Source organism: Haliaeetus leucocephalus, unplaced genomic scaffold (assembly GCF_000737465.1).
Source record: "Haliaeetus leucocephalus isolate CR32 unplaced genomic scaffold, Haliaeetus_leucocephalus-4.0 Scaffold263, whole genome shotgun sequence".
In the NCBI taxonomy this organism is placed as follows: Eukaryota; Metazoa; Chordata; class Aves; order Accipitriformes; family Accipitridae; genus Haliaeetus; species Haliaeetus leucocephalus.
The window spans coordinates 188,969-210,520 of NW_010972699.1; the positions used below are offsets into that span (position 1 = coordinate 188,969).

The following is a 21,552-nucleotide window of genomic DNA, read 5'->3' on the forward strand; positions in this document are numbered from 1 at the left end:
TTCCACATCCTCCCTCAGTCACAATGCTCATTATGATGTTGCTGTTATTCTCCTTTCTTCCTTCCAAATGCTCTTTCAGAGCACAACAGAAAAGATGGTTTCTGACCGTAATGATATCAGGCTTTCTCCTTACAGTTTTTGGCCAGAGGCACAAGAGGTATTGATGGCTCAGCCTGTCCTAGAAATGTCTGAACTCATAAGGTTCACAAAACCATGCATTAAATGAAGTGTACAGATCTCTGTAGCTGTCAGACAGTCATTTAACAAAAATAAAGCATTGCTACATAAAGAAGAAAGTCACTTAACTTTGCAGATGACCTCCATGCCTCCCTCACTAATATGAAGGTGTCCACGGGAGAGATGGGCAAGTCTACCAACCTACCAAAAGAAAGATCCTGCCACTTGGCTCCTGTTAACCGGAATGCACCCATTTGTTCTTTCAGTTACAGAGTTACTGTTTTCTTAGTGGGATTGCTCCTCACATAGCAGAGGATAAATTTTTTTTCTTTCTGAATTACCAGAAGATTTGGATCTTGTCATCCATTTAAATGGGAATGGGCAGCTAGTCTCCTTTGGCAGCCTTGAAGTGCTCTCCTTCCAGATGCAAACTTAGGCCAGCCCCAAAAGGTTAAAAAATCGTAACTCAGGCATCCCCAAGTAACATGTTTCAGGACCACTGGAGTGTTGGTCATTACACTACAGCGTCTTTGTTCTTTGTGCCTCTGCAGGTGGTGATTGATTTACATTCTGTTAGTCCCACAGCTGTCTTTCTCAGTACACTTTGTTTGAGAGCCAGCAATTAAGTAATGAATAAAGTGGATTAAAAATATTTTCAGCTGAAGTCTGGATTTTTGGCTAAGTGGTTCTGTTTGCAGAAGGATGGCACCATTTTCTAAGGGCGAAAGAGTCCTCTCCCTGCCCTTCATATAAATCAACTGAAAGTTGAAATATTTCATGTAAGAGGCATGTCATGGTGAGATTTCATGGGAGATGTCACTGGGCCGCTTGCTCTTCTGAGGCTGCTGTATGTCACTACAGTCATAGCATGCTCCTCCTCTTCACTCCAGGAGCTCTGTCAGGGAGTTTAAGTTTGGCCCAATACTTCTTTTCCTCATTTTTCATTTTTTACCTAAAAGGAAATTAAAATGTCATGTGAAAATGTGCATGATTTTCTGACAAACTGTAGAAATGGCTCAGAAAAATAGCTCTGGGCTATTTAAAACAACACTGCCAAGATGTGTTGGCACAATCTGAATACAAGGTCTGTGGCACAGTGCAGACTCAGTTTTAGCACTGAGATAACAATTTTCTCATTCAAAGAGGACAAAATTCACCAGAGACTTGCACCAGTTCCTTCTGGAGAAGAAAAATGTCCCCGAGAAGAATTCTGACCAAAGTTCTCAGCTGATGGGAAATCCAAGCACACTTAATGTCCTTTATTGCATGTCAAGGATCTGACATCAGTGCTGCTCCAAACCTGCATACTTTGATAGGTTTTCATGGAGTCAAACAGAAAACACAATTTACACAATTTCTCAGTTCCACATGGAATTTTAACAGGACCATTGAGGTCTGACTGACTAAATTCCTGCCTCTTTCTGTCATTCATTTTGGTCCAAAATTTCTCAGGATTTTGTGTCTTTCATTTTTGCCAGAAGGGCTCCTGCTGACCAATTTCCAGTGAAATCTGATGAAAAACAGAAATAGGGGCATCGTTTCAGGTGAAATTATGATCGTGAATATGCCCGATTGTCCAGGTAGTATCCTTTTGTGGTTAGTGCCCTGAAGTCAACATTTCCTGTTCAATTTTTGTTGACTCCCATGATTGCTCAGTGCTTTGGCTGTTCCAGGTGTTCATGTGGCCATGGAGATTTTTTTCCTCCATGCCTTGTCTCCTGTGCTAGTCTAGAGATTGACTCCTTTGAAGATGTGCTGTCAGTGTGTTTGTGCAGAGCTCATGCAAAGCTGATCTTTTTGACACTGGAATATTTGGCTGCCCCTGCATTACAGGATGGCATCTTCAGTGCCCGCTGACTTTGAGAAACTCCAGAAACCTTTAGTGATGGGTTGGGAAAATAAGTGGAAAGAGAAATATTGCATTCTCTCAGACCAAACATTTTTATTACTGCTTTTGTTATTCCAGAGTGAGGATATGGTCTTTAGGAACAGAAAGGGAATAAGCCAGGTTAAAAATACAACATTAATATTTAGTAGTCACAAGGAATTAAAACTACTCACAAAACCAAGCACAAATAATCCCAAACAAGATAGTTTCTTCAAAAGCCACAGGACACTAAGGATGAGAGCATCTCATAGACTCAGAAACAAACAGGATTACTTAACCCTCCCAGCTCCCTGGCTCGTAACAAAGTGCAAGTTTGTAATTGTTTTATATTTTTGCTCAGCTATTTTCCATTCATTTGCCTGAATATGGCAAATTCCCACAAAAACTTTTAGAGGTATGTCTTAAATATATTGAGCCCTTACAAAATACTGCAGCACCTATCGTGCTTCCAGAAGGATATTCTTCTCTGAGAGTCCCCTTTACCATGTGCAAACACCCTTGTAGTGTCGATGAAAATGTCATAATGTCCTGGGAGATGTTGGGGGGCTAGACATGAAGAATTTTTAAGAGAAACATTTGTAAATCATTCCACTGTTCCAGAATAAGGAGTAAGGACTGAAGTCTTGACAACTTTCAAGCAAAGTTTATGGCCTCTTTATGATCCATGGAGAAGCTGTTTCCTTCAACATTTGCATCACCTGGGAAAGTGTTTCAGATTTCAGGCAGAGGTACCATAGCTATTATTAAAGGGGCATTGGTTTAGTTTTACTACAGGGGAAATCTGTGAAATGAATGTCGGAATTCCTGCTGACAAGGATTTTTCATCTCATGCATTTACATGTTCTCTCAAATTGCACTTTTTTTTATATTGGCTGGGGTGCCAGCTGGGAGCTAGACTTTCCGTGTACCCAGTGCATTGTCAAGGCTTTCCTCCAACATCATCAAGGTACAAGAGTTTACTTAGGTGTCCAACCTGGCAAAAGCTTTTCTCTCGCTTAGCTTCTTTTCCGTTTCTGTCCTCTGACAGAAAATTAGTGGCAAAGGAATGCCAAACTGCCTGGTCTAGATGTAGTGCATTTCTGAGGTTTCTATCCCAGGTGGAATCTGACATTTAATGAAACATAAATGGATACAGTGTTTGTTGTCATGTAGTCAAGCGCTTGTTATCTCTGCTGCACTTGGATATGTGGTGGGCTGGAAGCTTCCAGGAGATGCACCTATGTTGAGAAGATTTATCCTGCATCTCTCTTCTGCTTGTCCAAGTGTTTGGTGTTCTTCCTACTCCAGATTTTGGGATAAAAATTGGGAGAGGTACTGTATTTTACTTCTTTCCTGTCCCAAGGGTTGTATTTTCTGTGTATGTTGCTGGTGGCTAAAGCAGGAATAGAAGAACTATTCTTTATTTCAGCCCAGCTTCCTGTTCAAACAATATTTATGTTGTCACATTTTTTTCTGTCTACTCACTGACCCCTCCAAAGACCAATTTATAATTAATTTTAAATGTGATTAAGTTTCTGCAAATTTTATGTGAATCAAAAACTGCATGAAGGGAAGAATCCAAATGAGATTTCCACTTTGCCTCATCTGAAGGAGCAACAGACAGACTATCTATCTCGTAGAGCCACATGGCCAGTCAGCACGTATGTATTAGCCCACTAATCAGCATATGCATAGCTCTTGCCTAGCTTCTGCACATGCTGCTTTGTAGCCCTTAGGGATCTAAAAGGGAGCAGGAGGAATGGTTAAAGCTGTTGAGGTATGGGAAAGTTAGAGACAAAAGATGTGTGCACAATAAATAAGGTTTCATTAGTCCTCCAGCTCACTGACCAGCCTATTTCCCTCATGGTAACTATGATCCTTTTTTTCAATTATTAGTATTTTTTCCCACACTAATTAATTTAAGGACACCCTCACCCCCACCCAGTTTCCAGACACAAAGGTCCCTGTGGATTTTATTGTTTCTTTGGAACACACCCATGAATTTGCAAAAACACTTGTTAAGTTTGAAATCTCAGTCCACTAGAAAGCAGCCTCAGAGAAGTTGTTCAGCCAGCGTATAAGTGTGTTCATGAATTGTCAGATCAGCAAGAGCACCATTTGGTGTGCTTCACCTGTGTGGCTGTGTTCACATGGTGCTTGAGTTACCAGCTCCTCGGAAAGGTCTATTATTTAATGAACTCATCAGGGCTAAAACTGGGCATTTGCATTGTCATTTTGAGCAGCCTAAACTTCAGTTCATTCTTCCAAGAAAGAAACATGGATGAAGAGGAAATCTGGCTTGATGCCTATACACAGATAAAACCACATTATCCCCCAGTAATTCTTTTCTAGGGCCATCATGCTCCTCCCCATTTCCAAGCAACATTCCCTCTTGTGCTAAACCCTTTAATATTCTTCTTTTCTTTCATCCCTTTTAGGCTAGGAAGTTTCAGATCTTCAGTCTGGGACTCTTTATTGCAGTCATATTCCCATCACTCTCTTGCTCAGTCTGACCCTGTACCCTTTGTTCCAAGATACCTACCCTTTCCAGTCATCATACTCATTGCTATCATATTTTCCCTAACAATATTGCTACTATATCAATTTTCCTCAGTGCAGGAAGAGGACATTAGGAGAGTCCCCTATACTCACTGAATCCAAAAATCCATCATTTCAGGATATTATGTAATAGCATCCCTTTAAGTATTTTCATTTACACTTCTGCTTGATTTTTTTTTTCCCCTTCTTATGAGACGCTAAATTTCTTGGAAGTAAAATGTTGGCTATACTAGCATCCCCAGATGCACTGCAGATGTCAGTGTAGAATTAGGTGGCTTCCAAGAGATCCTACTCAAACTTGTGTCGTCTTTACATTATTTATGTTATGACAACTATGTGCATAAACAAAGAGATTGTCTGCTGGTCTATCTCCATTATATCCTTTCAGAGTTGCTTCAAAATATGTCTTGATTTTCATTTTGGGATTAAGGAGAAATGGCATCTATGGCAAAAAGGTCAAAAGAAGGTACAGAAACATCCAATCCACCTCTCCCTACAATGTAAAAGTATGTTTGCACCAAAGAAAGGTATTTACATTAGTGAAGTGTGGAAACATGTATTTTACATGTTGAAAACATACTCCCAGGACTTGTTCCTTTAGTAAGAATGCTGGAAAAGCCAAACAGAGATGATTGGTTTGGATTTTAGTTCCTTGGAACAGATCAGATTTTATTGGCCTATGTAAGTCTCCATCAAGTTACAAGAAGAGTCGGTCCAAGCTGGAGGTTACTCAAGTTAAAGGAAGTGATGCTATTTGACTCCATATGTACAATGGAAGCTGTTCTGAGGATATTGCCATCAGTGATGCTTTAGCTTATAAAATATGGATCTTTGTGTTGTACTCTGGGTACTGGAGCTGCTTAGCAGGCAGCATCATGGGAATAGGCATTCCCATTAATATGCTTGGCTACTCAGTGTCTAATGACTGTCTGACTTACCAGACTTTATAGCTGGGGCAGCAGAGGGAGTCTGGCAGAGGTATTGTAGTTCAATCTCTTTAAAACAAAAGAAAAAAGAAGAAAGGACTGTATCACAGAGGAACCTACTGAACTGAAGAAATTCTACACTTAATATTTGGAAGTGCTGTAATCAATGCAAGCTACAAGGCCTCTTCCCACCCATCATTTAAAATCTGACTAACAAAAAAATGGTTTACTATAAATGATCCTGAAGCATAAGCACATTACTGTGCACATTTGCACACAGTGGCCATTGAAGTTCCATCCTCACTCATGCTTTTTATATCCTGCACGCTAGAAGCCACTGGTCAGTGCCTAGTGAATCAGAGAGCAAACACAGTTGGCACATGAGGTCCCAGAGCAGGAGAGGGGCCGAAGCCTGGGGCTTACACATGGGCAAGATCCAGGCTTTGCTGCAGGGAGTGCAGGAGATGAACCAGCCATGTGAATGTACTGCTCAGGGTGCAAGACTTGACAAGCTGGACTGTACTAGCACTTAAGCAAAGGGTAACAACCTGAAAGTGCTTCTGTGATAGTTGAATGTCGGTCAACAAGGCAGTGAAAACTGGATTCCTAATATTCTTCCGATAAATGCTTTATTAGCCACCTTTATTGTAGTGATATCCACGAGTCAAACAAAACAGGGGATCCCTGTTAGCTCTAACACAGGTTAATAGAAACCTTGTGCACTGATGAGACTGTAATCAGCACAGACAAGGCAGGTACAGCATGTGAAATGTCGGAGCAAACAGCAATGTAATGCTTTTGTTCTTCAGTGCCCCGGGAAGAGCTGTGTTTCTCTGCTTCCCGATGGCTCTCACTCCACAGAATTAGAATAAAAAGGGAACGGAGAAGCGCTGCTGTTGGTATTGCTTCTATGCAGCTGTAGGAAATTATACTGGGTCGCTAAAGAATTTAGGGTTTAGCAGGCTGGTGTCACCAGTTGGATTTCCATGTCAAGAATTTGTGGAGAAGATAAGCCAGATTTCACACAAGGGGAAGTGCATGGCTCTGCACATCTATGCACATAGAGGAGAGAGGACAACATAATGTATTCAGAGATGTCTGAGAGTGAGCGTGTTTGTGCACATCTCAGTGTGGACATGGGAGGTGCTGCTTTGGCACCTGTGGAAGCTGATACGTGTTTGTGCTTTGTGCTGTGCACTTCAGTGTTGGAACACTAAGCTATGGCAGGCAGAGCAGGCTTCAGAGGACAAAATATTAATGGAGGAAGAAAAGGGGGAACACAGAGAGAGACAAAGTGATCTACGGTATCAGGGTAAAGAGGAAAAAGAGGGAGGACTAGAAAGACAGTGGTTGTAGCAGGCGTAAAGGGAGGAAAAAGAACAAGAACAAGTAACAGAAACAAAAATGAATATGAGGAGGAGAAAATTTACCACTTTTCTCTCCCTCCCCTGTCTTTCCCATCACCTCTTGATCCTCTGGTGCTTTGTCCACAAGAGGAAAAGAGTCAGGAAGATGGGTAGATAGAGAAGAAAAAGAAGAAAGGAGAAAAGAAATGACAGGGGAGAAAAAAAGCCAGAAGGAAACAGGTTTGGAGGAGAGCAGCAGGTTGGGAGTGGAAGGCTTTGTGGTAATTGGAGTGTTCTCAACATGGGCAGATGCAAGGTGAAGGGGAGATGGAGGAAGAGGAAGTGGGTGCAAAGGGGCAGGCAGAGGCTAGATTACTGAGGGATGACACGGGAGATTAGGACAGTGCCACAATGAAGTGACAGAAGGATAACATGAGAAGGATAACATGAAAAGGACCTAAACGTGGGGGAGCTGGGAGGTGGAACTGAGACCTAAAGCTCATCAGACAAACATTTGCCTACTGAATTTGGGCAGAGGGGGTGGGGCTGGAGGAATGCAGCTCAGAAACAAAGAGCCGGAGTAACCAAGAAAAACAGCTGAGACAACTCCTGGATGATGTCAGAAGGGAGAACGTAGGGAGCAATGATTTGCTCTGCCTTAGTAATAGATTAACACTTGTTAGTGAAGGATAACTCTGACAACACAATTAATAGATTCTGAAGTTTTGCCTCCAGAAGACATAAATCTTTGTGACCATTTCGCCCAATTACTTGTGTGAAAAATGTCTCTTGGTGATTTCCACTTTGAGCCCAGTGCTCGCTGAGATAGAACACTTCTCTCAGAGGGTTGTCTCAGAGATGGCCTCTGCCTCCCTGACTAAGGTCTGCAATGTCTTGAGTGGTTAAAAAGCCTGCTTTATTTCAACTGGGGTTATGGAGTTTATTTCAACTCGGGTTACGCTTACCTTGAAGGACCTGGAAGGTGACAGTCTCCAACTGCCATGAATTCAGAACAGAGCATTTTAAGATAAAATGTCAGTGTTCACAAGCAGCTGAATTGTCCAGGCAGCACAGGCACAGAAAAAAGCACTAGTCCCAACCAATAACCTCTGCAAGCTAAACTATTCCTTCATCACTCAGAGCCTGCAATGCAGCTTCATGTCCCAGCCTTTAGATCTTGTCCTTCATTTGTCTGCTCAATTAAAGCATCTCCCACTTTCAGAAATCTCCCGTCTGTGAGCTTTACCAAGTTCCCTCTTTACCTTAACTTAGCTAATGCACAAGCTATCTGAGATTGACTACAGAACTGTCAGTAAAATGGTGATACTGATACTTTCACTATCCCATTACAGTTTCCTTTGGCATCATTTTTATTAGCAGTAGGTGTCCCATGGCCAGGGAAGCACTGTGTGTGAATACCCAGATAGGAGTGAGCTGTAGCTAAGCTGATGGCTTCCTTAACAGGTGTCTGCTTGCAAAAGCAGTAAGTAGCAGAGTGGACATTAACACGCAATGCTGCTGAGATCCCAGCCATCTTCACAGCTATTTCAGCGCAGCTATAACAAGCAAATATACAGGTAACCCTGAGCAACAAAACAGTGAGAAGTGGCTCATCTCCCCACAGTGCTTCTAGACCAGCAATGGAAAAGGGAACACAAGCCCCTAGGTGCAAACTCACTTGCCTAGTGGCAGTTAGCAAACAGTCAACAGGGCTGGGAAGTGAACTCCCACGCTGGGTTCACCTGGCTTTTCAGCAGGTGGTCAGGGCATGAGTGGCTCACCATGGAAAAGGTGTTTGTCACAGCCTCACTGCATATGAACCCATTGCATTATCAAGGCCTACAGACAATTCAGATATAGCTCTCCAGCAGTGAACTACTTGGGTCTAGAGGGAAAAATCAGCCATTCATTCCAAAAGTCAGGATCTGTCATTAGGATTGCCAATAGCACTGGGGCGTGTGCCTTCAGCCAGAGTTACAGGGCACACAGGCAACCCTCCAAATGGGTCCCGATGTTTTTTTCACAGTCAACACCATGCAACTTTTACAATGTCAAGCTGCAGTGGTGAAGTGCATCCATGTGCTCGAAACCTTTATAGTGGGCAGATTTTGTGCATCCCTGCAAGCTGCTTGTCCTCTTTGCCTGAGCCACTTCACCTCAAGAAAGGAGGCCAGAGATTTTGCTCTGAGTCAGTATGTTCTTGGACAGTAAAAGCACAAGTGAAGGTACTAAATCAGCCTCTTCTTCCATACATGGAGGGCAAAGGAGGAGTGAAAGCCTGTCAGTATGTGCTTGCTGTTTGAGCCTGGCTTGTTGACACCTTCCTTGGCCAGTTCATATTAGATTCAATTAGGTACCTCCCCTAGCAGCAGTGATTCACAAACTTTTTGCTCCGCTTCCAGCTGGCTTCCTTCTCACTGAGGCAGTACCTCAGCTGGTCTCTCTGGACCCTCCATCTGGATGCCTGATCAGCCACTTGTCATGGCCCGGTTTGAACTTTGCCTTCCTCTTCAGCCTTTCACAAAGGCAGCATGCACTCCAGCAGCATCCTACCAGCAAGGCAGGTGTAGCACAATCCCTCCTGCCATTTGCTCACTGAATGATTGGTATTGCCTCCTAACTCAGCTGGCTTCCCCAGTCCCTTCCTCCTCAAAACAAAGCAGCTCTTTACCTCAAGTGTGGCAGAAAGGATCACCTTGCCAGCTGGCCTCCTACTGGGAGGGGAAATGCACTGATTACTCTTACCTCTGAAGACCTTTCAGTTTAACCCAGATATGCGTCTGAAGGTATGTTAACTTCTCACACCCAATTCCCTGGCGTGTCAGTTTCTTGGAAGAACGAGAAGTTTGGAAATGTCAAAACGTTTTAATTTGGGGTCAGTTTGTTTCCAAATTGCATCTGACTATGTTACCATATGTCATCTTTCTACAAGCACTGGACTTTAACAGGTGTGCATATGCCATGACTACAGCCAGCCACAGGCATCCTGTGATGCCACATGGCTGCGTAATTCTATTAGCCACAGTGCACCACGGCAGCATAAATTCAAGGAGGAAGTATGAGCTTCACTGGATAAGGTGAAGGAACTGCAAGGTAATGGACCTCAACTGTTAACATGATTTTAACAAACATTGCAACTTGGGAAAACCAGACACAAAGCAAAGTGGGTGTTGTGGGTTTTACTTTTTTCCCTTGGAAAATATTGGCAAAATGGAAATTTACAAGAAAAATCACTATGCTGAAACCCACATTTTAATCTTAAAATCATTCGTAAGGAGAATTTATATCTAACTTCAGCTTGGAGATGTGCCTCAAAGCCATGCCTTGCAGTCTCCACTTACAACCATGTTTAGTTTTCTGCTGCTTTTGAGAGTGCAGGATGACTCCCAGCCCCCCGAACACTCTTGTGGTTTGATTTTTTGTCATCTCTCTGCTCAAGGCTCCCCAACTCCAGTGAGCTGTGGAGTAGGGCTTCTGTTAGTAGTCCTCCAAGATGGCCTTTTCATCCCTCAAAACTTGCCATGGGCAACTTTGTCCACTTCAAGTATCTTCTCTATAAAGGCAACTCATTCCTTAGTCTCTTTCTTCCAGATAGACCTCTTCCCTTCTACCCATATTTTAACAACAACTTGTGTAGAAGACAAATCACTTTCTTATCCTGAACTGCAGCATTGCCTCTGTATTATGCAGTATGAAGGACGTCTTTTTTCTGTTTATGGCTTTTCTCTTCACTCCACACTTGCACAACAATGTAACTGCCTGGAAATCAGCAGCATTTCTGTTTTGATCAAATCATTCACCCAGTCAGTAAGACTAGTTCATGCTGGATTGAGCACACATAAAGGAGATTCACTGTCCGAGCTGCTTTCTGGGAGGCTCGATGGCACCAAGTACCCTGTGATGCCTTCCATTCCTCTTGCAGTGAAACAGGGCCTTCAGTTTCTCAGACCGTTTGCCTACAGATTCTTTTCAGGCGTTCCTGTTGCAAGGACATGCATACTGAATGCTTGAGGAGTGAACACTCATTAATCTCTACAGGATCATGATCTCCATTTTTTTTTTTAACTTCTGTGATTAAGAGTAACACTGTGTCCCAGTGAACTTGGCCTGTTAGGTACTTCTGTAACAGCACCCAATATTTTTCCTTTATTCTACTGCTCCATTTCCACACTAGCAGGATACTGGCACAGGAATCACTGCACACACACACACACACACACACAAAAGATAGAAAAATTGATGTTGTGAGCTGACTTGTCTGTCAGGAAAGGATTTAACATGCTTAGTTGTTCCTCTCAGATGGCAATAATGAATCTCCTTGCCTGAGATTTATTCACTCAGAATACTGTCAAGCAATTCTATCACATGATGCTGTTTATTTCAATGTTTGGATGGTTTCTGGTAGAGGTGTTAAAACCATATAGCATCCATTTCTCCTGCTGCAGAATTAGTCCTCAACCAAGAAACTGAAGTTGTTTCATTCTGCATTTTCTGAAGGACTCACCCAGGTGAGCACCAGGCAATAGCTAAAGCAACTGCTTTTGGATGAGTGTTCTTTAACCAGTGGGTGGAGGGCTGAGTGAATTCCTCCCCCGCTCCATCCTGGCCGCCCTGTGTCTTGCCTTCCTCTCTCTCCTGCACTCTTAATATATTCCCCAGAGGCAAGGGTGCGGGAGACTGGAAACGTGAAAAGTCACCTGATAGGATGCTGCCCGACTCCCTTCTCTGCACAGCATAAGCTCTCCTCGCCTCGTGATAGTGGAAGCAACTCTGCAAGGTTTTGCTCTGCTGAGCAGACTGCAGAGTTTGCTGCAAACGCAAAACTGAAATCCATCTTTGTACCGCCTACTTACCGTCCAGGGGGCTTATATGTCTTCTTGCCTTCTGTTTTTTCCCCAAACCTCTCTTCTCAAAAGGAAGCTCTATTCTGCTGCTAGCAATGCATTCTGAGAGGTGGCTGTGTTGGTGTTACCCTGCTTTCTGTGTGTGGGCATTCGTGTTCACATCCTTGATTAAAGGTAGGCTCTCTTTGATACTAGTTTCTTAAAATATTTTCTAGTCACTGTCTCTGCTTCTGTTTTCCTTGAATGAATTCAATGTAAATCTTCTACCAGCTATTTCTAACCTGAAATCTGTAACATTTCAACAGTATTCTAAGAGAGCTAAACCAATACTAGTGTTCACATATAAACCTCTTCATTTTGGTTTGATAACTAATTGATGAACTATTTCTAGCAAAGAATGAAAATTAAATAGGAGTTCTAGTAATTTTATTTGGTGCTTGAATTTTGCAATTGCTTAAATAATGCAGGCTAAAGATGTGCACATTCAGTACTCTCACTTCAAAAGTGAGAACTTGATGTATTTTTATTCCCTGTTGTTTGTGATCTATAGTTAAATATGCTGGAGTGATTCCATGCACAGGTCTCACTGAGGTTCAGCAGGATTTTTGCTTTTAAGACACTATGTCTTTTTTTAAAGTCTCACTTCTGCTGATGACCAAGACATGTATGAATTACAGTGCTTGTGTTAGCAAGGCATAAGGCATTGTCTTAAAGCAGCACCAATGGGATAAGAATCTCTAAATCAAATATAAAAATGAAAGGCCTGAATACTTTTCTGTTTCTGTTACTTTAAAGCATGTCTCTGTTAAGAAGCCAGTAGGAAAATTTTAAATGAAACGTGAGTTTAGACTTACCAGCTTTAGTTATGAGACTTTGGTAAGAAACTTGTGATCCCACAGTAGGGTACTTCTAGTCACAGTGTGATGGATGTTGCTGAGGAAATCTGAAAAGGAAATTGCAATTTCTTCTTTGAATGGCACAATACATGATATACAAACATCTAAACATTACAGACATTCATGTACATTCTCTGGATGATGGAAGTTTTACTAGAATTTTCTTTCCATACATGTAAGTCACCAGTAACCAATATTTCAGCTTTTAATTGTGATAACCCTCTGAATCTGAGCATACTTTGTATCACCTTAGAGGCAGAAATGTCTTCCCCCCCGCACCCCCCACCCCCAAAACCAGGGGAAGTATGGCCTAAGCGTGAAAACAATGCAGTGTGCTGAGACTAAGCATCTCCCTGTAGGACACCTGTGCAACCACAGGCCCTTATGTTCACTGAAGGAAATGTCCGTTGCAAGTTTATGTCCTATGCTGTGCCAGAGACCATGCTGCCCGACACAAACCCCTTCTATGCTTAATATTTGCAGTCATAAAGGCTTAGCATGATTGCTTTCCTGACATGTTCTACTGCAGTCTGGGACTAACACAAAAACTTAATGACTATGTATCTGAAAAACTAATTTTTCCTCAGTTGTATCAGTAATATCTTTGGCATCATCCTATAGCTTTGATAACACAGCTGTGCTCAATATGAGGAGCAAGTTCTAAAGCTTTGTCTCATGAATTATTTTGAATTTAAGTGCTGAATTATAGTAGTGCATTGAAATAGCAATTATTTTTCTAAGCTGATGTCACCAGAGTCCACATGATTTAATCTTTCCTTTTGAAATCAAAGTCTGTAGCCTTTAGCACTGCGAAAATAACAATTTCAGGTTTGGGCTGTATGTAACAGATTAAGAGCATTCTTCTTGTCTCTGCAGTGAGGCAGCTCAGTGTCTGTCATATACCTTATTCCCTTTAAGCCATCTGGTCTGTCCTGCATTGACTGGTAGTTACAGCTATGATCTGTTTGTTCCCAAAGAACAGCTCTGTATTACAAAAGTGCATGCTATTCTATATGAAATTGCAATATTTCCACTTTTTTTCTTACAGAACTTACTAAATTAACTTCCTTCAGAGCAAAACTTGTGCTATCTAAAGAGCTGAAATGGCAAATATGAGGATAAAATGTAGCCATAGTTTTTGAGAATAGGAGGCATCATTATAATGACCTAATCAGAGTCCCTGACATAGATTTTGATCCAGCAGTTGCAGCCTCAGGCTTTTATTTTCTGAGTAAGTAGCTATGCTTTTCATAAACTCTGTTTTACCATAAAACTGCCAAAGATGAAATCCACCACATTTCTTTTTCTGCTTCACACCACCTTACTCTACTTTGGTCTGATATCCGGGTGGGCCAAATGGAGGCCCATAAGCTAGATCTAGCTTAGGAGACACTTCCATTCAGGCCATTACCTTACACTTTGAGGAGACAGGGAGTGGTGGGCAACATCCTGCGGGAGAATGCTTTCAGCTGACAGCATACTGGCAGCCCTCTTCTCTCTGTGCTCATTACATGGTCACAAGCACAGGATCCAGAAATATAGCATGGACTCATATGTTATCCAGCACCTTCTCTCCCTCTTCCTTACCTCTGACATTGCTGTTCTTTACTAACACAGATACCACAGCCTGTGAATCAGAGGAACGTTTATTTCACAAACTCTTCTCCCAATACAACCAGTTCATCAGGCCAGTGGAAAATGTGTCTGATCCTGTCACAGTGTATTTTGAAGTGGCCATTACCCAGCTTACAAATGTGGTAAGACTCGTTACAGAATACTGCTGAGATTTGGGGATGGTTGCAAACACACGCAAGTTGCTAAAGCAGCAGATGTAATTGTCATGGTTGCACCTACAACTCTCATAGCTGACATCGTCATGTGTGCATACGTGTACACGCTGAGACCTCTGCTGTTCTTTCCGTCAGCTCAGTTGCTCAAATGAGCAGTTCGAAATACATGGATTCATTTGCTTATTCTGTAGCATCAAATCCCTCCACTCCAGGCAGCAGTCTCTGGCACCCAGAGCAGCAGCACCAAATGTTCGAGTCCGCTCTCTGCAAGGCTAGTCCACTCCACAGACACCTGGCTGTGTCCATGTTGGGTAATGCGGCCTAGTTCTCCTGTGGGGCAGTGTCATTTCCCAGTGGTCACAGGAGATAAAATCTCTTTTTTTGCATGCTTTTTCAGTCTGTTTGTTTCAAAACAACATAAGAGGCGTGCAGCCTGCAGAGTGGTGTTTTAAAGTGTGGGGCTGGGAATGAATGTTGTGTGTTCTGGAGTGCGCTGTATACAAGGGTGTGTCTGAGGTGGCAGACCTGCTGGGCAGGGCAGAGGGACTGTGGAAGAAGCAAAACCTGACTTTAACCCTTGCTGAACTCTGCTCTGTGAAGCAAATTGTCCACAGAACAGAGGCTGAGTTTTGATTCTGAGGTGCCTAGTTGAGTCCATAATGAAATGACAGGCAAACAGTGAGGAGCAATATTCAACAGCAGCCAGGGAGCTAAGTTATCTGAGAGTATAAATGAAAGCATTGTAAGTCCTCCTGGTGAAGGCAGTTGTCACCTTTTAGAGTTCCTTTGTCAAAGTATTTTGTTTCCATGTTACAGGTAGCTTGGCAGGTTTCAGCAGTTCTGTCTCACATTGCAGCCCCTGGCTCTGAGTGCTGTCTTCAGAGAAAAAAAGGAACATCATAAGAAAATCAGCTGAATTTTCCAAGAAAGAGTCATGATTTTTACAAGAACCTAGATAGTTTAATCTGTAGACAGGAACCCTACAGGGCCTTCAAAATGATCTTCATGCTTTATCTTCAGTATGAAATGTTCAAAATTCACCTGCAATATTTTCTACCTTTGGCTTGTAAATATCTTAAATTTTTTGAGTCCACATGCTTAAAAACTGAGAACCACCCAAAGCAATATTCTTGGAGATATTTTCATTGTGAATGTCAGCTTGCATTCATAAACACATGTAATATGAGTCTTTCTGAATACTTCTAGGCTGAAGGCTCATTAGAACAGGATCCATCTTTTATTTTTGTGTCTCTTGCAGCACCTTCCTGATTCATCACTGGTTGGCAATAGCAACAATTGACTGTAAAAAGAAGGTCTCAGTCCAACAGTGATGTAGTTTAGTTCTGGTTGAGTGCGTCTGCTCTACAGGTTTGCACAGAAATGCACGAACACTGTGGTTCAGATGCCATTTTCCTTGAATCTTGACCAGTACCATACTGTGTAAACAGAGCTTTTTAAACACTGAATCCAACAAAACATATAGCCACCAGCAGAACCTTATTCCTCCGGTACTGGTCAGAACAAATGTAAGTTTTGTGTTCTCCCTGTACTCAGGCGCCTGGCAAAACAGTGCAACTCTTTGTATGTCTGATATTTGTGGGGCATAATTTTCCAGTAGAGCTTTAAAAACTTTTCAGTAGAGCTCCACATGACTGTGCACAATATGTAAGCCCCCTGAAAACAGCCAGAAGAAATCTGGTATCGGTTAATATGGAATTCTAGTTTCCATTTTTATTGAATAAATTTGTGGCCATCTCAGGATACTGTAACTGACTTACTTATGGAGTGAAGATGTACATGCCTGTGTTTCTTTCTAGGATGAAGTCAATCAGATTATGGAGACAAATTTGTGGCTAAGACATGTAAGTGACTGCATTGCATTTCTCATCCATTTTGATCCATATGATGAAATGTGTGTTACCTTGTAAGCTACATCTATAGAATAAGTGCTTGTTTTGTAACAAGGATATTAAAGGTATGAATAAGGATAAGCTCCATTAACCAAAGCCACATCTGGAAAAGTAATTTCTTTATTCTTATTTCCAAGAAGTTACATCTCCCATCTTTCCTGTGCGGTATACTGTCCTCCAACTTCATGATCATTGGTTTATCTGGTAAATCTAGCTGGATGTGCCCATTAAAGAGTGATTAAATATGCAGCTCTGCGGTCCTAGGTCATCTCCATACTGAATAATCCAACCAAAACATTTCTTAGCAAAAGGAACATGTCTCCATTTTTCCTGATGGTTTTAGCATTTATACATAGACAAAGATCCTTAGAGGACCTAAACTGCTGAGAAAAACAAACCGACTTCCACCAAAACCAGTTTCCTTAAGACACTGATTGTGGTCCACACAAAGCTTTCTATAAAAGATACTGTACTTATGATCAGGATCTTCAGGGTAGGCTGCGAGAGCATGGAGCATGACCCTATGATAAGGCACTAGACAGCGATGCAAGAGAGCTGCTGGGCATCCCTCACTGCCCCTGACTTGGTAATTCACTACTCCTGTGGAACCAATAATATCCCCTGGCAGCAGCTGCCTGTTAGTTTGCATATATACCTCCTTTCTCATTAGGATGCTGCTCTCCTTTGATGCTGGCCTCCTTTAACCTGCAGGGTGCACTCTCATGGCAGCAGCAGCAGCAAGGCTTGTGTTTCCTCTCTGCAGTGGGGAGGTAACCTTGCACAACTAAGGGTCTATACTGATGTAGCAAGACAGAGAAGAGATCTCAGCATGTCAGCAACGGATAAAAATTGGCATCCTATCCCCCTCACAGAGGAGGGAGTAGCAAATCAATGTGAGCAATACTCATATATGTCCGGTGTTTCTCCAGGGCTTGTCTTTCGGGTCATTGTCCCCTTCTACATGTGCTATACTTTCAGTCTTTATCATAGCCTGTCATTTTACAGGAAGATCTGAGAAGCAGATATTTGCTGATATACAAGGTTTTAAAATCCTTGTCCATTCTTCTTTCAGATTTGGAATGACTACAAATTGCGATGGGATCCCAGAGAATATGATGGCATTGAATTTGTTCGGGTACCAGCAGATAAAATTTGGAAACCAGATATTGTGTTGTATAATAAGTATGAGGAACACTTTTCTGTTTTACCCTTTCTCTCAAAAGTGTCTTCTTGCAGTGTCCATGAAAGACATTTTACTTTCATTCTAATTTTCTTTTCTTTGCCTTATTTGTCTTTCTAGTGCTGTGGGCGATTTTCAAGTTGAAGGGAAGACCAAAGCCCTCCTTCACTATGATGGAATGATCACCTGGACCCCACCAGCTATCTTTAAAAGCTCCTGTCCTATGGATATTACCTTTTTCCCATTTGATCATCAGAACTGTTCACTGAAATTTGGCTCATGGACCTATGACAAAGCCAAAATTGATCTTCTGATCATTGGATCCAAAGTAGATATGAATGACTTTTGGGAAAACAGTGAATGGGAAATAGTTGATGCTTCTGGCTACAAACATGACATCAAATATAACTGCTGTGAAGAGATCTACACAGACATAACATATTCCTTTTATATTCGAAGGTTGCCAATGTTTTACACCATAAATCTGATCATTCCCTGTCTCTTCATCTCATTCCTGACTGTGTTAGTTTTTTACCTGCCATCTGACTGTGGTGAGAAAGTGACTCTTTGCATCTCTGTGCTCCTTTCTTTGACTGTATTCTTACTGGTGATCACAGAAACAATCCCATCCACTTCCTTAGTAATTCCCCTCGTAGGTGAATATTTACTCTTCACTATGATATTTGTGACTCTGTCAATTGTCATCACTGTGTTCGTCCTGAATATACATTACAGGACTCCAACCACACACACAATGCCCAAATGGGTAAAAACCATCTTTCTTAGCCTGCTCCCCAAAGTCCTGTTGATGCAGAGGCCACTAGAACAGCAGAAAAAAAACATCTCCAGAAAAAACAAGAAAGGATCCGCCAATATGCCAGGCAAGTCAAAGCACAGCAAACACAAAGATACCAAATTACACAATGAGCACCGATGCAGTCACTGTGATAAGGCAACTGAACTCACTACCACCAAAAGAAGACAACTGAGCCATCAGTCACTGAAATGGATGGCAGAGCACATGGAGTACTCCCCAGAAGTGAAGGATGTCATTAGCAGCGTTCAGTTCATCGCAGAGAACATGAGGTCTCAAAATGAAACCAAAGAGGTAAGAGAGGTAACCACCCAGCTGCCCATGGTGCCACACTTCCAGCAAGTGAAAACATGGTCTAGGAGGACAGCCCACAGAAACTGGAGTTGTTGGGTCTAGAGAAACAAATTTTGAGACCTGTGAATGGGTCAAACTTTCCTACAGAAAGGGAGAAGATAAATCATCCATTGGGGATGGAATAAGAAAAGTGATCTCCTCTGCTCTCCTTCTATCCCCAGTGGATCATTTAAGCAGCAAGACAGTTTTAAATTAGACATGAGGCTCACCCTTCAAAGGAAAAGAAGAGGAGCGTCAGTCAGCTTGTTGCAGCCATGAGGAATGAACTTTGATCAGCAACGGTTTGGGCAAAGTTGATCCTGCCATAGGGCAGGGGATAGACTAGATGGGACCTTTCAAGGTCTCTTCCAACCCTACTTCTGTAGATCCTCAGAAGCAACCCTCTTCCACTGCTCACCAACTGCTCAGCCCTGGTAAGCAGTGACATCTCAATAGTAAGCATGCTATTTACCAAGCAGGGTGCTTTTCTGTGTTAGTAATGGAACAAGCAGGTTTGGGAACTGCTTTTTAAAGAACAGGGCTTGTCTAGCAGCACAGTAGTTGATCTGGAGAAGAACTGTTCTCAGCCAGTGATAAATCTTGTAAAGATATTCCTTTCAGAATGGTGTTGTCTGTACTTTCAGTCTGGTGTGTTCTGATTTCTTTACAGTGATTTGACTATTTGTGGCTTCAACAATACAGTATTTTCAGCCATGACAAACATATGTTGAAATAAAGGTTGAGTTTTGGAGGAAGACAGCTGAATGAAAACAGACAACAGATGAATAAGGACAGATTTTTAAAAAGGAGAGAGAGGAATTTAAAAATGAGACTTAGCATTTGAACTAATGGATTTGCTTGTGTGAGGTTATAAATCTTTCATCCTAACTGGAATTTGTGTCATAGAAAATGAGACACATTGGAATTTAGACAATGTTTTGCTTGGCCACAGTATTTTAGCCCAGCTCTTACTGCCACATCAGCTGCATGAAACATATCCATGTACTGTAGTCAGCTGTTTTCTCTGATGCACTCTAAAAAAGAAGAGGCTTGCATGAAGCAGTCCGAATAACATGCCACCTTGATTATACAGCTCATGATTAAGTCTTCCATTGCCAGTTTTGCTGATTTGCATTTTGCAAATCTCTCCTGCCACATGAAATTGTATTCTTAGTCTGGTGTGTGTATCAGCAGCTCTGTATCTGACTTTTCAAAACATACTAGGGATGGGAAGCAGGATTTTTCATTTGGGAAAAATCCTCTCTTTGGGGAAGAAAGGGTTTTTTTTCTCAGGCAAGCACTGAGGAAATGATTCTGCAGACTGCTTCTGCTTCAGCCAGACATACAAAGCCATATGGGTGATATCATGCACTAGTCCTGTATAAATAAAAGCCCTTTAAAAATTGTGGCAACATTTAGAGCAGCTGGAGTTCTTGCTGCATTTTCTTTCACAAGAAGTACACCAGCAGCCTCTTGGAGGAAAACATCAAGAAATTGGGAATACAAGTGGAAGATCCCTCAGCAGAGAGCTCTTAACCAGTCACTAGTTTTATATGAGTGAATGTTGTTCTGATGCAGTGGTCCTTGTATGTAGGTACAGTTTAAAGGACAGCAACTTCATTGAATGTGGTTCTAAGGTGTATCTCTCAGACATACAAAATCCACTCTGGCCTGCTTAGCACATGACACTGCAGCTGTCCAGTTTGCTGAAATCAGTGGGGCTTGATTGGAGTGACAGTGTGGCAAATCAGGCTGGAATAGCAAACTGTCTTTTGTGTGGGCTGTCAGGATAAATCCTCTGACACGGTCTAGTGATGTGCAGCTATGGTGATTCTGCCTGCTGTTAAACCACCCCACTCTGCACCCATCATGTGAGCAGGTCCTATTTGTTAATGTTAGCGTCACAGCCATAGCTTGCCAACAGACTTGAATATTTAGAAAAATTCAGCAGACCAGAACAGTGTTGAATGTTCTCAGCCAAAAGTGGTAAAACTATTAGAAAATCAGCCCTCTCTAAAAACACTCGAAAACTGCAGCAACTGTAAGCATGACAAGCAACATTCTTGACTGCAAGTATGTTCTTCCTCACATTCAAAAGTACAAGGGACATTTCTACTGCATAATGTCAACTCGCAATTGCATTTTACATTACATGTAGTTTATCCTTTTCATTTTTTTTCTCTTGCAGGTGGAAGATGATTGGAAATACATAGCTATGGTGACAGACAGAGTATTTCTCTGGGTATTTATAATCCTTTGTGTGTTTGGGACTGCAGGGCTCTTTATCCAGCCACTAATAGCAGATACATAACTTGAGCCACTCCTTTTTATCCAGTTTTGTTCTTGTTTCATTTTCGGCTCGGAACTGTCCCCTATATTTCTCTCCTCTTACATAACCCCTCTGCTCATCACCTCCTCAGCACTCAGCCACAGAGGAAAGGAGAAAGAGAGGGAAGGGTCTTCTGGGAAGGCAAACAATCCAAAACAGAATGAGAAGAGGACTGAAAATGGGAGATGAGCATGTGGTCTTTCTATGATGGAATGCCTGGGATTTTTAGAGTGCCTGCCTGTCTTTTCCTCAGTGAGATCAGCTATAACAATTGCACTGAGGATCACAGGAGCAGATTGAAGTTACTGAGCTTTTTCCTTGGGTTCAGGACAGTTCAGGCACTTCTGAGTGCATTGCCCAAGGAGGACTCTACCTGGCTTCATTTTTCTCTCCTGATCATAACTGTTCCTCAGCTTTGAGTTAATTTACATTTCCTCTCTATTTCTCTCCTTGTACAACAGCTAGTCTTTGGTATGGCACTTAGATGAGATACCACAGTCATACTGACTGGACCAGTGTTCCTTATTGTGTTCTTGTGTCAGAGCAGACCATAATCAAAATAAAAATACAATCAAACCAAT

General features: G+C 42.0%; 1 protein-coding gene across 1 annotated transcript; it reads left to right on the plus strand.

The window, feature by feature from the left end:
- Nucleotides 1-11,636: 11,636 nt before the first annotated feature.
- Nucleotides 11,637-20,971, plus strand: CHRNA6 (cholinergic receptor, nicotinic, alpha 6 (neuronal)). The gene is made up of 6 exons (XM_010569173.1): nucleotides 11,637-11,893; nucleotides 14,233-14,372; nucleotides 16,223-16,267; nucleotides 17,388-17,497; nucleotides 17,616-18,603; nucleotides 20,831-20,971. The coding sequence occupies exons 1-6, from the start codon at nucleotides 11,815-11,817 to the stop codon at nucleotides 20,951-20,953; spliced, it is 1,485 nt and encodes a 494-aa protein (XP_010567475.1). The 5' UTR covers nucleotides 11,637-11,814; the 3' UTR covers nucleotides 20,954-20,971.
- The last annotated feature ends 581 nt before the right edge of the window (nucleotides 20,972-21,552 follow it).